General features: G+C 44.5%; 1 protein-coding gene across 3 annotated transcripts; it reads left to right on the top strand.

Moving 5' to 3' along the window:
- The first annotated feature begins 2,202 nt into the window (after positions 1-2,202).
- LOC105731100 (zinc finger protein 682) lies at positions 2,203-16,028 on the top strand. Of its 3 annotated transcripts, XM_012472696.3 has the most exons (5): positions 2,203-2,282; positions 8,690-8,769; positions 10,852-10,978; positions 11,512-11,607; positions 14,357-16,028. In XM_012472696.3, exons 2-5 carry the CDS (start codon positions 8,755-8,757, stop codon positions 15,391-15,393), a joined length of 1,275 nt encoding a protein of 424 aa, XP_012328119.1. In that variant the 5' UTR covers positions 2,203-2,282; positions 8,690-8,754; the 3' UTR covers positions 15,394-16,028. The 3 variants fall into 3 exon arrangements, with proteins under 3 accessions (XP_012328119.1, XP_012328123.1, XP_012328118.1); XM_012472695.3 differs by lacking the exon at positions 2,203-2,282 and having other exon boundaries at positions 6,362-8,769; XM_012472700.3 differs by lacking the exons at positions 2,203-2,282; positions 14,357-16,028 and having other exon boundaries at positions 6,337-8,769; positions 11,512-11,615.
- Positions 16,029-18,270: the final 2,242 nt, after the last annotated feature.

Raw genomic sequence — 18,270 nt, 5'->3', positions numbered from 1 at the left:
CTAAAAATACCCAAAAATGAAAAGAATTTGCAGATATATGGAATACATTATATGTTTTCAAAGTCTCCTGTGATGAAAAATAAATATGTTATTTGGCTTTGATTTCCTAAATTCATTCCCCAGCTATTTTCCTAAATATTCCATATCCTTCCAAGATGCTTCTGCAGTTTCTTGAGGGGTTATGCCAACGATAAACAGTACTATATGGGCACAAATATCAAAAGGATTCTGCTTCTACTGCAGAAGTGTAACTCTCTAGAACCTTGAAGAACCAGGGAAGTTGCATGAGTAATGTGGTCGGTCTATGGAGGTACATACGCTTTGGAGTCAGTCAGAGTTGAGTCTGTATTTTGCCTTGGAACAGTTATATAAACCTCATCTGCAAGAAAAGGCATAATGATTCTGATTGCAAAAATTCTTCATTCCTCCCTGCATACGTGCCCTTTGCAATGTGCTTTTATAGCTGCTCCCTTCAAGAAGCAAAATCTGTACTTCAAAACTTTTAGATCTGGCTGGTCTTATTTGATCCAGTCAACAGAAAGTTGAACATATAACAAACAGTGTGCTCGTTTGGGACCTAGGCTCAAAAAGCCTTGAGCGCTTTTGTTTTTCTTTCAGAATCCTGTTACCTCTATGTTAATAAGCTCACATTAACCTTCTGGGGGATGAGATACCACATGGAGAAGAGTGAAGGTGCCCCAGTTAACAGGCAACACACCCCTAGAAACAGTTACAATCAGCATCTGACCACACGTCTGAAGGATCCCAGCTGAGAACAAAAGCATTGCCCAGCTGAGCTTAGCTTAAATTGCTGACCAGCTGAATCATGAGCTAGTAAGTTTTACGTGGTTTGTTATACATCACTAATACATACACCCAATACAGACAGGATGTCAATATTCAATGAGAGACTGATTACTAGTTATGTGCAAACAGTAGGCACCCTATAGGTATTGATTTTCTTTTCCCTTTATTTAAATTTGGATCTCGTTAGACAGTGATGAGTTATGTAGAGATACATATGTCCACATGTCTATGTGTACATGTGATTGGTAAACTCACCCAGGCTCCCACACCATAGGAGGAAAAATACAACCATAGCCTGTTCATTAGGGCCAAGGCCAAATACCAATATAAGAAGTTTGTTTAATCTATTTTCTCTATATCTAAACTTTGGAAGTCAAAGCTGTGGACAGACCTAACAACTTGGTATTAGGTCCTCCTGGGGCTCCACTGTTCTTTTTTCACTGTCTGATCTTTGGAAGGAAGATGGACAGCAGGGGGGCAGCAGTGGTCTACCTGTGGACACTCTCTTTTTGCAGCCCTTGCTCTCTCTAGGGCCCTGTCCCTTCAGCCTTTGGCCTGGGGAGAGATGTTGATAAGGAGGCACTGATCTTTCTCTTCTGGAAGGAAATGAAGGTTCAGGCCCTTCACCTCCCTCAGAGCTGCGCTCAGTGTGCCAACCACTGGCCGTGTGTGGGTAGTGAGGGCCTGGAATGTGGCTGCACTGAGACGTGCTGGAAAGGTTTGACGAAATACAGAGTGAGTTTCACAGATGGACTACCGAAAATTATATAGTTCATTCATATATTGATTATATATTTAAATAATATTTTGAATATATTGGGTTAAATGACAATCAATTTCACCTGTTATTTTTAATGTTTTAAAGGTGGCTACTAGGAAATTTAAAATTCCCACGTGGCTTACATTTTATTTCTTAAAGGATTGTCTCCTTTATGAAATTTCAGGCTGCCTGATCAAATTACCAGAGGCCAGCCAGAAAGGTCCTAAAATCTGAAGTTAAAGTCCTTGCGACTATATTGTTTTCATTTGCGAATAACATATATATATTATTTATAAATGAATATAACCTTATACAAACGTTAAAGGAAAATACTCCCTGGGCTGGGCGAGGCCCAGGGCAACGAGGAAGCCCTGCATGAAAAGGCTGCAGCCAAGAACCGGCTACTTTGTTGCCGTCAGCCCAGCGTCTGATCACACCCTCCGTCAGTCAGAGCCTGAGGGGGCGGGGACTGGAGCCCTAGCCAATCAGGGACGCTGACGTGGGAACGGTCCAATCAGGCGCGCAGCCGGACAGAAGGGCGCGGCTTCCGGGATGTGGCGGGGCCTTCGTCTCGCCTAGTCCCCGCGCGGTCGTCTTCTGTGCTCCGCGTGCTCCGCTCGGCGACCCGGGTGGCCGCCACAGCCCTTGCCCTGAGCCCCGCAGGTATCAGGAGATCCGTAGCTAAGAGGCCTGATGGCCGGGAAGCCGGGAAATGGTGGGTGTATGCACGGGGTCCCGAGGTGGGGGCGGGGCTGATGGAAAGGGCTGGACGGCCCAGGCCTCCCCGCGGCTCCCTGCGGAGGCTGCGGACCCGATGCCCCGCTGGGCCCGCGCGGCGCTCGGCCTCCCCTGGCCGCGGGACGTGATGTGGGCTGCGCCGCCGGCCGCCCCCGGCGTCCGGTCCGCCTCAGTGCGCGACTTCCGCCCGGCCGGGCCCTCGCCGGCGGCTGCGCGCCCGCGGCTGTGCGACGGCGGCGGGAGGGGCCTGGGGGAGCCCCGACCCGGGAGGGTCCACTTCGTGGGGGCGCTGTGGGTCCCTGTGAACGTGAAAAGGGAGCCGCGGTTTAAAGGATAAAGAGTTCATTTGAGCGAGGAACCGTTGATCGGTGCGGAGCGCGCAGCCGGGACTGCGGGTGCCTGGAGCGAAGGCTCCGTGGGCTGCGGGAGGCGGCGAACCGCGTTCAGAGCCCGGTGCAGTTCGGAGGCGCCTCGCTGGGACCGTCCAGGCGGAAGTTTCCTGCTTCGTACGGAGAGGTTCATCGGAGGGTTGTGCTTGGTTCAGCCCGAGCGTCGTTTTCCCCTAAGGCAGTAATTTACAAGACGCGTATCGGAGTTAGATTTCTTTCCTTAGGAGCCGGTGGCACGAGCGCTACTTCAGTCTAAGTACTGACTGCTCGTTAACGATTTTAAACTCTCCGGAGCGGGACTGGTTTCCACTGCGTGTCCAGATGTGTGGCAGGCAGGGCTCACATTCACCATCCTGTCCTCCCAGCCTCTCTGTCCTTTATTGTACGTTTCACACACAGCATTTTAATCACTTTTTCACAGAGCATTGGATGGCACTTTTTTTAGACATCTGTTTTCTGTTTGGACACATTTTATGTGAACAGAGAAGAATCTCCTGACACTCTGCTTTTAAAAAAATACCTTTGTGCCTCTTCTTTTATCTTCGCCAGGCACGACACCTTATCAGAATGCCTTTGGTTTGACGTTCCGCTTGGGAAATGTTACAAGGTAGTGTGTTCCCAGACACCCTTCAGTCTTTTCCTGTGCCTGGGTTTCATTATTGTCTGGGTGTGACCCACGATGCCCCCAGCAGTCCTGTCTCAGGGAATGTTTAGTGGATATTAACCCCTTGTTCCTTTCCTCCCAGAGGACAACCTCAGTGATGGAGGTGGAGCCTCTTTAGGGAGCAGCTGGATGCCCTGGGGCTGAGAGAAATCTCCTTCCACCCTTAGTTTACAAAGCTAACCCCGGGAAGTTAAGATTGTCTTCACCCAACTCCAGCTTCTCTGTTCCTTGGAGACACATTGCTGGTCAGCCAGTTGGATGCCGATATTGAGAGGAAAAGACAGAAATGATTTCTGACATCTGGATCCTCTCAGACTTGTGAAGGGGAAAAAACTGTTCCAAAGGACAAGGAAAACCCACTCCAGTGAGGTGGTGCAAGAATCTGCAAAGCCAAACCACTTGGGGCACACAGTGGGACACCAGGGAAGGTGGACATTGAGCAGTTCAGCGGGCACTGGGGAAACAAGAACGTCCCGAGTGACAGGATGACCTGACTTGGCACTGGAGTCAGAGTTGTCTGTGTTCCAGTCAGCATCGCCACTTCGTGGGTTTTACACCTCGAAAACTTTTTTCACTTAATTCAACCTTAGTTTTTTTTATTAACTGTCTATTGCGTTTTAACAGTAGAGTTTCAAAAGTAAGAACATGTTTAAGAGGTGGATTTCAGAAAAGACATTGAATATATAGTCAGATATTCACTGATTTACCTTTTTCTTCACTAGAGTGAGCGTAGTAAGTTTGTCAGGCCTGTTCTTTTTTGGAGGGTGATTGTAAACAATCCCAGGGCTTAGCTGTGGGAATGCTACCAGGGAAAGTGATAGGGAAAATCTCTCTTCCAGTATGGCTGTAGGGAATGAATACATTTCCACAAAATAAATGTAGTAGATTAATTGGCGAATTACACTGATTCATCAAAATATTAGTTCTTTTTTAAAGGGTGGAGAATTTGTGGAGTTGCTATCTCTGTTATTTAGATGTGTGGGTTTAATACTGAATTTTAGAGGATGGGACTTGGCATCTCCTAGATATGTTCATATGTGTGTTTACTAAGTGATTTGAATTACGGAAATAATTTGACGTGTTTATTGTCTGAAACTAATAGACACTTTTGCTCTCTCTATTGAGGTATAAAAAAGTGCCTTATAATTTTATTCTGTTAGATAAACGCTGTTTGAGTGGTTTTGCTGGATTCTTCAAACACTGGGCATTTTCTCATTAAAACTAAGTGAATAACCCTGACTGGAAAATAGAAGTCTGAGCCCAGTGACTTTAAGTTAAGGCCAATCTTGAGCCTGCAAAAGAAGGTCACTGAAGGCCCGGTTAGTTCTTGCTGGGGAGCCTCCCCTGCAGGTGTCCCAGGCTGCACACCCCAGCATGAAAGGAGCCCTTGATACGGAGAGAAGCTGCAGAGCCCTGGAGAGCTGGGATCCACAGGCGGGTGCCGTCGAGTCGGAATGGAAGTGGAGTCAGGGGCTCTTTCTGAGGATGGAATTGTTACTGTTCTGGGGCTGTTTCTAGACTTCGTCAAATAAAACAAATTCCCATTTAGGTGAGAAGTTACTTAATTCTAAAGCAGTGTGACAACAGAGGGAAAGCACCGACTGTGGTGTCTTCCAGGATCTCAGCGCTTAGCAGACAAGGGCTTGCTTTCATACGGAGGAACAACCCAGGAAGGGAGGTGAGTGAGAGGACCAGATGCAGGGTGGCAGATCAGACCCTGATGAGAAAAGGTTTACTCCCAAAGTGGCCTGTTCTTAGGAGGGTCATAAATAGGAGTTCTATGTTAGCTCAAGCAGAGGGTGGTACAGATTCAGGGGCCTGGGAGAAAGGAGAGAATCTTAAGCAGTTTGGTTAATAAGTGTTTTGTTCTAACAACTGAAGACAAAATTGTTGAGCTGACTGGTTATAGGGAAAAAAATGGGAATTGTCTGTGCCTGGCTTTGTGATAGGTGTAAGAGGGAGCATCGTCTACGTTATAATGAGAGGGGTGTTGCTTTGTGTTAAGCTGTTCTTGGAGAACACAGAGCTGAAGGATTTCATTAATCACAGCTGTTTACCCGCCGTCTTTCCCCACCAGTTTCCCTTGCCGTATCCAGCTCTTCCATTTGACTGTTCCTGAATTGTATCTTTTATAATAAACTGGTAAGCATAAGTAGAGTGTTTTCCTGAGTTCTGTGAATAGCTCTGTCGAATTATTGAACTTGAGGAGCGGGTGATGGGAGTTTCTTTTCCTTTTTTTTTTTTTAAGAGATTGGGTTTCTCCATGTTGGCCAGACTGGTCTCAAACGCCTGACCTCAGGTGATCTGCCCGCCATGGCCTCCCAAAGTGCTGGCATTATAGTTGTGAGCCGCCGCGCCCGGCTCTGGGAGTTTCTGATATATAGGCAGTAGCCTAGAAGTGTTGGTGGGCCCCGGGGACATGTGACTGGCCTTTGCAGTGGCGGCAGTGTTGTGGAACTGAGTCCTGAAACTGTGGCATCTGTGCTGACTTTGGGTGGTGTCAGAATTGAGTTGTTGGACACCCTGTTGGTGTTCAGCAACTCCACACATTTGGTGTCAGAAAAAAGACGTCACGGTGGCCTGGGCTGGAGGTGTCTCAGGAATGGGAGGTTCTGTTCTCCTGCACGCACGTTGCACGTTCTCTGATTCCAGTTCTCCTCTCAGGGTCAGAGAGGACTGAGGACTTAGAAGCAAAGACTTCTGCGGACACACCCCTTTCTTCACTCTGCTGCCATTACATGATTTTCACCTACTTGTAAACATACCCACTAGTCACTGGCATGGCCATGTCCCTTCCAGGACAAGGCTTCACCCTCAGGGGTCCCATCACAACACCTTTGCTTTGAGAGTTTTCCGTAAAAAACCCACATGGGTGCCTAGAAGACTCCTGGCCTATCCCCACCCCCAGCAACCTGATCCCTCCACCCCGCCCCCACCCGGCTTTTGGACTATATGACTGTAATCTCATCTGCCTCCATGGACACAGGAACAAGCTGGAGCATACCCCACCTGGGCCAGTGTCTGTAGCACAAAGCGCTGCTTTGCTGACCCTGTACTGAGGTCTTAACAGTACTGAGTACTTAACATGGGTACGTGATAGCACTTCTCTGCTTTTGCTTTCCCACAAACCCTCTTTGATATGCACAGTTTGTCCAGGGCTCCCCCTCGAGTACCTGAATCCAGACCTGCTGAAATTCAAATATCCATGAGTTCAAGACCATGGAGATTTGAACTTGACTTGGCTGTGGTAGGTCATTGAAGCCCAGTTAGTTCTTCCTGGGGAGGCTCTCCCTGCAGGCGTCTGCACACCCCAAGTATGAAAGGAGCTAGAAATAAGAGGCTTAATTCCCCGACAGAAAATAAGAGAATCAATTTTGCTCTTCTCCCCTTTTTTAAAGCTTTTATTAACTTTACTTGTTGAGTTACGGTTTCACTTTTCACTCAGGCCAGAGTGCAATGGCACATTCATAGCTTACCACAGCCTCAAACTCCTGAACTCAAGTGATCCTCCTTCCTCAGCAGCGAGAACTACAGGGATAAACCCCACCACTTGGCAAATTTTATTTTTTATTTTATTTTTTTCTGTCACTTGTGTTGCCCTGGATGGTCTCGAACTCCTGGCTTCATGCTGTCCTCGCCTTGGCCTCCCAAGTGCTGGGATTACAGGCATGAGCCACTGTGCCTGGCCAACATAGACGTCTTAAAGCCCCGTTTTCAGAGTGGCACCCTTTGAGTTTCCCAAATCCAGGGACCTGTTAACGTTGTGTGAGAAGCTCCTGGTATAACCAGAGCCTGGTGACAGAATCCGTAAATGTAAACAAGAACCTCAGCAGTGGAAAGTCAGGGCCACAAAATATGCAGAGCCAGGGTCACAGCCACACCCATCTAAAGTCAATATGGAAGCACTAGTGTCCTTTCTCTGACTCAAGATTTAGGGACAGGTGATACCTCCTCTGGGTTAAGAGTCTGCTGCTCTGGCCGGGCATGGTCGCTTACCCTTGTAATCCTAGCCCTTTGGGAGGCCAAGGCAGGTGGATCACAAGGTCAGATGTTCAAGACCGGCCTGGCCAACACAGTGAAACCCCATCTCTACTAAAAATACAAAAAATTAGCTGGGCATGGTGGCAGGCGCCTGTAATCCCAGCTACTCTGGGGACTGAGGCAGGAGAATCGCTTGAACCCAGAGGCAGAGGTTGCAGTGAGCCAAGATCACACCACTGCAGCCCAGCCTGGGTGGCAGAGCAGATTCCGTCTCTAGAAAAAAAATGACTCTATACATTTTTTTTCTAAAAATCAGTGATGGAGAAACAGGAAAAGAAAAGCTGGGCCCTTCATGTAAATCCTGGGGATTACGGAACACTGAGTACCCACCTCCCTGGGTGTTAGAGGAGTTACCTCACTTGTTACTAGGGTTTCGGCACTGTCCTCTGTAACACACTTTTGAGCATGTCGTATGTGTTCCATAAACGTTGCGTTAATGCTCGTGTCCGTGTTGTTTTCCCAGCGCAGACTTGCTCAGACATTGCTGCCTTCCCTAGACGATAGCAAACGTTAACGGTTCAGCAGAGAATGCCGTTTTTCAGGATGGCAGTTGGTGGTCCTCACTTGCAGTCGGAAGCGTTTGTGTTGTGATACCGTGTTGGGAAGGACTCTGTGCTGCGTTTGCCTTCTCTAGCTGAGTGCTGCCGATAAGGAGTCCAAGGGGAACGGTGTCAGAAGACTTGATAAAGAAGCCAATTCACAGACCCCTTTCACACCTGCAGAAACATTACTTAGAGTGGGGCCTGGAATCTCAAATTAGAATACCAGATTATTTCTGTGTACATTGAAGCCTGAGAGACAGTGCTCAGCTGTGTGGTTCTCAGCCCAGGCTTCCGGTTAGAATCAGTTGCCAGTTTAGAGAACTACCATCATGTGTGCCCTCTCCAAAGATCCTGTCTGTGGTCTGGACGGAGGCATCATTGTTGTTTTAAGTAAGTGCCCTCCCGCCCATGGTTCTAAGGTGAGATCAGAGTCAAGCTTGAGGGCTCCCAGATATAGTCACGGGACTTTAGTTCCAAAAGGAGGTCAGAGGACCTGTTCTACTTGGGTTTGGTAGGGGTAGGTCACCAAGGTCCATATTTCCTTAATTGTGGGAGTTCATGGCAAGGGAGATCACCTGAAGGCAGGAAAGTTTTGGTCTTTGTGTGGAAGCTCATCTTTTCTCCCTCCTGTGACAAAGAATAAGGGAGTGTGCCCTCTTCTGTGCCTCAGGGCCTTCTGCCTGTAGGTGTGCTGGTTGCAGGTGGAAAGGTTGTGCTGACACCTTTAAAGGCATTTTCTCAAATGCAGGTGTGATTTGTCCAGATAATCTCATCTGAGAAGGAATCCCAGAGAAGAAGGAAGAAGAGGAAGAAATGGCTGGTTCTCAGGTGAATGTGTCCGGGTTCAGGGGATGTGTTCTCTTTTTCTTCTGGAATGTCATGTGTTGAGCACTTGCAAACCTTTATTTCTGGACTCTGATGAACCTGCCTAGTACGTTTGTTCCAACTACTTTTCCCCTTTGCTTTTTCTCAAGATTGTTAATCAAGGAGCTCTCTAAAATCCTTCCTCCTGTATACCAGAGTCTTCTCTGCATTCTCTCCATCCAGGCTTCTTGTATGTCATGACCATATCTCACCATCAGTGTACGATGGGCAGAATTCAAAATGTTCTGTGACAGGTCAACATGGGAAAGTGTGGATGCCGAAGATTCCCACTGGGGATGGGGTTGGGTCTTGGGTATCAGTGAAGAGGGGACTGTGTACTGTTTAGATTTCATCCACGTGCTCCATCAGCTCTATGCAGAACAGAATTAAGAAAAGGGACATTTAGGCCGGGCGCGGTGGCTCAAGCCTGTAATCCCAGCACTTTGGGAGGCCGAGGCGGGTGGATCACGAGGTCAAGAGATCGAGACCATCCTGGTCAACATGGTGAAACCCCGTCTCTACTAATACAAAAAATTAGCTGGGCACGGTGGCGCGTGCCTGTAATCCCAGCTACTCAGGAGGCTGAGGCAGGAGAATTGCCTGAACCCAGGAGGCGGAGGTTGCGGTGAGCCGAGATCGCGCCATTGCACTCCAGCCTGGGTATCAAGAGCGAAACTCCGTCTCAAAAAAAAAAAAAAAAAAAACAAAACAAAAAAGAAAAGGGACATTTAAAGAGGATGGCATTAATTGCCTGGAAGAACTTAAAGTTCTAAAAAGAGAATGATTAGAAGACACTCCTGTTTAGGATATAAAGAAACACTTTTGAAATACACTGTTAGAGATTAAAGAACCTGGGAAATATCTATCGCTTAACTCTGCATAAAACTGATGTTTCTGGTCAGGCACTATGGCTCACGCCTGTAATCCCAGCACTTTGGGAAGCCGAGGTGGGCAGATCACTTGAGGTCAGGAGTTCAAGACCAGCCTTCCTAACATGGTGAAACCCCATCTCTACCAAAAATGCAAAAATTAGCTGGGCATAGTGGCACACACCTGTAATCCCAGCTACTTGGGAGACTGAGGTGGGAGAATCACTTGAACCGAGGAGGCAGAGGTTGCAGTGAGTGGAGATTGCACCATTGCACTACAGCCTGGGCAACAGAGCAAGGCTCTGTCTCAAAAAACAAAAGAAAAAAACCAGGTGTTGCTACATGATTAGATTCAGATTGTAATTTACTACTTTTGTGGCCAATACTATTAGAGCGGTGATTTTGTGTCCTCCTGTGTGTGATCCTTGATAGCAGTTTATCCTATTATAGTTGATCAGATTTTCCCACTTTAGAGTTATTTTTCTCATTATTATTTAGTACCTTGGGAGATTTACTGACTGATGTTTCTAAGCCATCAATCACATTTAATTAGGAAGCTCTTCTTTCTTTTTAGATTCTGCTTGTTTATAGCTTGCTTTGGAAAATGAAGGCTCTCATGTTTGTTTACTGGTTAAACTGAAACTGAAACAAACACAGGCTCTGCCACTTCCTGTATGTTTGAAAAAATATTTTCCTTGGGCCAGACATTGGCATCACTGTATAGCTCACTAGAAATTGAGAAACTCAGGCTTCACCCTAGGTCTTCTGAATCAGAACCTGCATTTTCAGAAGATTTCTAGTTTACTGTGTACACATTAAAATTTGAGGGGTACCTTCTGATGAATCATGACTTCTACATATGAGAAATATTTACAACTTACCCTGTGTGGTATAAATATAGCAGGAAAAAATATATATGCCTGTGTTGATGCTCTTAATTTTATACTGTATTATTCACAAAAGTAGATCATCTCTACTGGTTATGTGCATCTTATGCCATCCTCTTTCTTAGGAGTTAGAGACTACATTAGAGAACATTTCTGTGTTTACAGTTATTTGATAATTTCAGTCTCTTCTATAAGTAAGAACCAATTCTCTCTGTCTCTCTTTGTGCCTGAAATCAAATTAAGAACTCTACCCGTGGACACTTGATAAGTATGTGTTTTCTTTCTTCCAGGGACTGTTGATATTCAGGGATGTGGCCATAGAATTCTCTCCTGAAGAGTGGAGCTGTCTGAACCCTGTTCAGCAGAATCTGTATAGGGATGTGATGTTAGAGAACTACAGAAACCTGGTCTCCCTGGGTGAGGATGACGTCATTGCATAATTTCTACTTTACACGAAGGATTTTATTTCCTTCATTGTAGAATACTTTGGGGAATTTCTGCTTTGCATGAATGAATTTCAGATTTCTGCTTTCAAGGAAAACTTGGGGATTTGTTGGTATAGAAAAAAATAATCTTCAAGGTATTTTATCTTGACATTAACCTTCCTTTCTTGAAGTGATGTGCATTCTCTAGATTAGTGGTAACTTCAGAAATTTGGTGGCATAAAATAGCGTTGCCCACACCCTAAAAACCTAGCTGCCGCTGGCAATTCTTGACTCAGTTGTATTAGGTAGTGAAGCTAGGGACTCGTAAGTTTAAAATACTTTCTAAATATTCTAAAGGTTCTGTCAGGAAACAGTATTTTGGGATTTATTTTCTAGAATCTTCTGTCATGTCCTCGTTTCTCTAGTGAACACCGTACTAGGTTGTTAATTGGAGAATCCAAGCAAGAGTCATGCTACTTTTTAAAAAATAAAACAGGTCCTTTTTTTTTTTTTTAAATGAAACAGGTATTGCTATCTGTAAGCCGGACCTGATCACCTGTCTAGAGCAAAGGAATGAGCCGTGGAGTGTGGAGAAACGTGAGACAGTAGCCAAACAACCAGGTAAGTAGGAGGAAATTAAATGGATGATACAGATGAGAGGTTCAGAGATCAGGGAGGAAGCCAGACCTTAAAATGTGGTTTTGGAAGCTCTGCTCCAATGGAAATGGTTTCCTAGAAGCCTGAGTCTCTTTCCCTTGCTCTCACACAGGAGCGCCTCTGTCCCACGCTCTTAAATCCTTTCGGGGCTCTACGTTCCTTCAGTGATCTTTCTTCAAGATTACAGTGAGAGCCAAAGTCCTCTCACAGCTCGTAACACACCGTATGACCTGCTTGTTCTTCCATTGCTTTGGGGACACAGGAGTATCTGTATTTTTTAGAAGCCCTTTGTTAACCTGTTTTAAGTTCCCTTTTTGCACTATGTCTGAGATGTGTGAGATGGGATTTGGCTTAGAATCCTAGGAACACCAGAACAGATATTATGTATGTTCTACTTTGTGATTTCCCATTCTATAGAGGTTTTAAATGTTGTTCTATAGAAATGTATACTCAGTGATTTTTTTTTTTTTCTTTGAGACGGAGTTTCACTCTTATTACCCAGGCTGGAGTGCAATGGTGCAATCTCGGCTCACAGCAACCTCCGCCTCCTGGGTTCAGGCAATTCTCCTGCCTCAGCCTCCTGAGTAGCTGGGATTACAGGCATGCACCACCGCACCCAGCTAATTTTTTGTATTTTTAGTAGAGATGGGGTTTCACCATGTTGACCAGGATGGTCTCGATCTCTTGACCTCGTGACCCGCCCGCCTACTCAGTGATTTTATGAGAACATTAGACATCTCCCTAAATATAAGAAACTGGTTTTTTGGTTTTTTTTTTTGAGACGGAGTTTCGCTCTTGTTACCCAGGCTGGAGTGCAATGGCGCGATCTCGGCTCACTGCAACCTCCGCCTCCTGGGTTCAGGCAATTCTCCTGCCTCAGCCTCCTGAGTAGCTGGGATTACAGGCGCGCGCCACCGTGCCCAGATAATTTTTTGTATTTTTAGTAGAGACGAGGTTTCACCATGTTGACCAGGATGGTCTCTATCTCTTGACCTCGTGATCCACCCGCCTCAGCCTCCCAAAGTGCTGGGATTACAGGCGTGAGCCACTGCGCCCGGCCCAAGAAACTGTTATTTTTTTAATTAAACATTTGTTGTTTTATATAAACTGGGATTGGTATTTTAAACTCTGCCCAGCATTCTCAACTGTAGTGTAGTTTAGTGTATCTGCTCACTTCGTATTAGTCCTTTTTCACACTGCTGACAGAGACGTACCTGAGACTGGGAACAGAAAGAGGTTTAATTGGACTTACTGGTTCCACATGGCTGGGGAGGCCTCAGAATCATGGTGAGAGGTGAAAGGCACTTCTTACATGCAAGCAGCAAGAAAAAATGAGGAAGAAGCAAAAGCGGAAACCCCTGAGAAAGCCATCAGATCTCGTGAGACTAATTCACTATCATGAGAATAGCACGGGGAAGACCGGCCGCAGTGATTCAGTAACTTCCCCCTGGGTCCCTCCCACAGCACATGGGAATTCTGGGAGACACAATTCAAGTTGAGATTTGGGTGGGGCACAGCCAAACCATAGATTTCTTAAATATGCCATGTATTTGGGTAGCTTAAAGCAGTGCTAAGCGGATATTTTCACTTGCTACCTTAGGTTGATTTCTGGATATTTGTTTATTTATTTACTTACTTTTTTGATTGAGCCATGTTACCCTAATGTATATGTTGCGATCTTTGGTTGAGATTTGGTCACTAAAAGTCACCTGTCGCAATCTTCATAAAATGGCCTTGTCCTGGGTAGTCTGACACCAGTTGACTGGAGCTAGGGTTTCCATGAGCCTCTCAAACCTGTTCACAGGATGTATGTTCTCTGGAATTTTATGCTTAATTTCCAGTTAAAGAGGTTTACCCATGCTGCTGCTGCTTTCTTCTTCTGTAGTCAGTTATTTGCTAAATCTGTTGTCTGTCTGTGGTACTGCAGCCTCTTTGCTGCTGTAACAATTATTTACCTTTGGTCTCAGCAGAACCAACCTGTCATTCTAAGGTTGGTTCTGTTCTACCACTGTTCCTTTCAGCACTCTGTGTCGTGGGAGGCAGAAGCTAGTCTTTGAAAATTCCATCAAAAGTATGGACATAGGTGCCACTACTGTCTGTCTTTTTTTTTTTGAGACGGAGTTTCGCTCTTGTTACCCAGGCTGGAGTGCAATGGCGCGATCTCGGCTCACCGCAACCTCCGCCTCCTGGGTTCAGGCAATTCTTCTGCCTCAGCCTCCTGAGTAGCTGGGATTACAGGCACGCACCACCATGCCCAGCTAATTTTTTGCATTAGTAGAGACGGGGTTTCACCATGTTGACCAGGATGGTCTCGATCTCTTGACCTCGTGATCCACCTGCCTCGGCCTCCCAAAGTGCTGAGATTATAGGCTTGAGCCACCACGCCCGGCCTTCTACTGTCTGTCTTGAAGGAGAAGCTAGGAGTTGGGAGTTTATTCCTGAAGTCATTACGGTGTGTTGAGGGGAAGAAGGAATTGTGGGTAAACGTAACAAGCGTTCCTTCCCCTTCTCTATAGCTTTTAACATGGTTTCTAGAGTTCTCACAAAGCCATTCTGTTCAGTATAGTGTTGTTATATTATATTCATGAAAAAATTAGGGCTATCTTTATAATGCTGTCTTGCTAATGTGTTTGGTGTAATTGTATAGATTAGCTTTTTAAATTATATTCACCTAAGTCTGGTAAGTTGGATAATTTATGTTTATTTTTTTCAGCTATTTCTTCTCATTTCACCCAAGACCTCTTGCCAGAGCAAGGCATAAAAGATTCATTTCAAAAAGTGATACTGAGAAGATCTGGAAGCTGTGGCTTTGAGAATTTACACTTACAGCAAGACTGGGGAAGTGCGGGTGAATCTAACGTGCAGAGAGAAGGTTACAGTGGACTTAACCAGTCTTTATCAGCTACCTACACCAGAGTCTTTCAGTGCAGTAAACACGGGAAAGTCTTCAGTAAGTTGTCAAATCTAAATAGACATAAGGTAAGACGTACTGGAGAGATACCTTCCAACTGTAAAGAATGTAACAATTCCTTTTACATATCCTCAGTTCTAACTCCACTTCAGAGAATCCACACTGCAGAGAAATTCTACAAGTGTAAAGAATGTGGGAAAGCCTTTAAGCACTGCTCATGCTTTATTGAACATAAGACAGCTCATAATGAAGAGAAACATTACAAATGTAAAGAATGTGGGAAAGTCTTTAAATCCTTCTCAGGCCTTTCTAATCACATTGTAATTCATACTGGACAGAAACTCTATAAATGTGAAGAATGTGGTAAAGCTTTTAACCACAGTTCAAACCATGCCAAACATAGGAAAATTCACACTGGAGACAAACCCCATAAATGTGAAGAATGTGGCAAAGCTTTTAACTGGTTCTCATACCTAACTCTACATAAGAGAATTCATACTGGAGAGAAGCCCTACAAATGTGATGAATGTGGCAAAGCCTTTAACCAGTGTTCAAACCTCACTAAACATAAGCGGATTCATACTGGAGAGAAACCCTACAAATGTGAAGAATGTGGCAAAGCTTTTAACCGGTGCTCACACCTTATTGAACATAAAAGAATTCATACTGGAGAGAAGCCCTATAAATGTGAAGAATGTGGTAAAGTCTTTATATCTTGTTCAAGCCTTTCAAACCATAAGAGAATTCATACAAAAGAGAAATGCTACAAATCTGAAGAATGTGACAAAACCTTTAACCACTGCTCACACCTTAATGTACATGAGAAAATTCATACCTGAGAAAAATCCTACAAACATAAAAAATGTGGCAAAGCCTTTAATAGCTGCTCATGTCTTACTCAGGATCAGAGTTCATACTGAACTAAAGCATTATAAATATAATGCCTGTCAAAACACCTTTCACAGAAAAAATAATTTTACCACAAGTTAATTTGTTCATTAATGGACCTTTAATTCTGTTTTTTTGGTCTACACAAATCTGCCTTTATACCAGTACCATATTATTTAATTATTGTAACATCGTAGTAAGCATTTTTATCAAGTGTAAGCTACTGAATTTTGTTATTATTTTTTCAGAATTCTTGTGAGTTTGATTTACTTTGCATGTTTATATAGATTTTAGGAAGAGCTTGTCAATTTATATTAAAGAAAAGCTGCATTGGAATTTGCATTGAATCTGTAGATAAATTTGTTGGGTATTTTGATCTTCATATTCAGTATTATTATCTTCGAATATTGGATATTATCTCAGTTTATTCAGCTCTTTGATTTTTTCAGCATTTAAAAATTTTCAGTGTATAGTATGTACATTTATTTTGTTAAATTTATAATTGTTTTCTATGATACTATTAGTGAAATTTTAATGTAATTCTTTTGTTTATTGCTATAATATAAAAGTATTATCCAACCTTGTATGTTGATCTTGTGGCATTGATGAACTTCCTTATTAGCTCAAGTTGATTTTTTGTTTGTTTGTTTGCTTTGTTTTGTTTTGTTTTTTTGAGATGGGGTCTCACACTTTCACCCGGGCTGGAGTGCAATGGTGCAATCTCTGCTCACTCTAACGTCTGCCTTCTGGGTTCACATGATTCTCCTGCCTCAGCCTCCCAAGTAGCTGGGATTACAGGCAGATACCACCACACTCGGCTAATTTTTTGTATCTTTAGTAGAAATAGGGTTTCACTGTGTTGGCCAGACCGGTCTTGAACTCCTGACCTCGGGATCCACCCACCTTGGCCTCAGTGCTGAGATTACAGGTGTGAGCCACCACACCTGGCCTCAAATAGGTTTTTTTTTTTGAGACGGAGTTTCGCTCTTGTTACCCAGGCTGGAGTGCAATGGCGCGATCTCGGCTCACCGCAACCTCCGCTTCCTGGGTTCAGGCAATTCTCCTGCCTCAGCCTCCTGAGTAGCTGGGATTACAGGCACGCACCACCATGCCCAGCTAATTTTTTGTATTAGTAGAGACGGGGTTTCACCATGTTGACCAGGATGGTCTCGATCTCTTGACCTCGTGATCCACCCGCCTCGGCCTCCCAAAGTGCTGGGATTACAGGCTTGAGCCACTGTGCCCGGCCTATCAAATAGGTTTTTAATGAATTTGTTACACCTTTAAAATACAACATTTCATTCCTGTAATTCCAGCACTTTGGGAGGCCAAGGCGGGCAGATCATGAAGTCAGGAGTTCGAGAGCAGTCTGACCAACATGATGAAACCCCTTCTCTGGTAAAAATGCAAAAAATTAGCTGGGCCTCGTGGTATGTGCCTATAATCCCAGCTACTTGGGAGGCTGAGGTAGGAGAATCGCTTGAACCTGGGAAGTGGAGGCTGCAGTGAGCTGAGATCATGCCACTGCACTCCAGCCTGGGTGACAGAGCAAGACTGTCTCAAAAAAGAAAAAAAAAAGGGACCAGGTGCAGTGTCTCATGCCTGTAATCCCAACACTTTGGGAGACCGAAGTGGGCGTATCACAAGGTCAGGAGATCAAGATCAGCCTGGCCAATATGGTGAAACCTCATCTCTACTAAAAATACAGACGCACAAAATTAGCCAGGTGTGGTGGTACATGCCTGTGATCTGAGCTACTCAGGCTGAGGTAGGAGAATCACTTGAACTCAGGAGGCAGAGGTTGCAGTGAGCTGAGATCACGCCATTGCACTCCAGCTTGGGCAACAACAGTGAAACTCCGTCTCAAAAAAAAAAAAAAAAAAATACAAGATTATGGCAATAAAAGACTATTCTTTTCTAATCTGTTGCATTTTACTGATTTTTTTAGTATAACTTTCTGGCTGATACCTCCAGTACAATGGTGAATAGTGGTAAAAGTAGAAATTCTCATCCTGTTTTCAAACTTAGAGATAAAGCTGCCAGTCATTCACCATTAAGTATATTAGCGTTTGGTGTGGGGTTTTTCTTCTTGGCTCACTGCAGCCTCAACCTTTTAAGCTCAAGTGATCCTCCCACCTCAGCCAACTGAATAGCTGGGACGAGCATGCACCACCAGCATGCCCTGATATTTTTCTTCTAAATTTTTCAAGATGGGGTCTCCCTATGTTGTCCAGAATGGTCTTTAACTCCTGGCTTTATGCAGTCTCTCCACCTTGGCCTCCTAAGTTCTGGGTCACAGGTGTAAGCCACTGTACCTGGCTGATTAGCAGGTCTCAAAAGTTTTCTTCTAATAGTTTTCTTGCTGTTCTATCATTCGTAGGTGTTGAATATGTCAGACTTCTATTTAAATTACTACATTTTTAGTTCAACTAATATTGTGTAATCAATATTGCATTGTGAAAATATCTTAGTCATGGTATGTGATCATTTTTATATGTTTTTGTATTTTTTTAATATTTCTGAGAATTTGTGTCTAGAATTAGGATGTTTCTTAGTCATCTTGTGATTCTTTTACCTCATTTTGGTATTATGGTAATACTGGCTAACAGATGAATTAAGAAATGTTACCTCTAATACTGCTTGAAGTTTTTTTGAGAAAATTGGTATTTTTCATTAAATGTTGATGAAATTGGCTGGGCGCGGTGGCTCATGCTGTAATCCCAGCACTTTGGGACATCAAGGCAGGTGGATCATGAGGTCAGGAGTTCGAGTCCAGTCTGGCCTACATGGTGAAACCCCATCTCTACTAAAAATACGAAAAATTAGCT

Source organism: Aotus nancymaae, unplaced genomic scaffold (genome assembly GCF_030222135.1).
Source record: "Aotus nancymaae isolate 86718 unplaced genomic scaffold, 86718_ANA_hifiasm-v0.15.2.pri h1tg000032l_1, whole genome shotgun sequence".
Taxonomy (NCBI): domain Eukaryota; kingdom Metazoa; phylum Chordata; class Mammalia; order Primates; family Aotidae; genus Aotus; species Aotus nancymaae.
This window is presented reverse-complemented; position numbering and strand designations above follow the sequence as displayed.

Excerpts from the sequence above, each read along its gene's own strand:
- LOC105731100 (XM_012472696.3), top strand. Across the intron at positions 10,979-11,511 it reads CAGAAACCTGGTCTCCCTGG|GTATTGCTATCTGTAAGCCG; the intron begins GTGAGGATGACG and ends TAAATGAAACAG. Across the intron at positions 11,608-14,356 it reads GACAGTAGCCAAACAACCAG|CTATTTCTTCTCATTTCACC; the intron begins GTAAGTAGGAGG and ends TATTTTTTTCAG.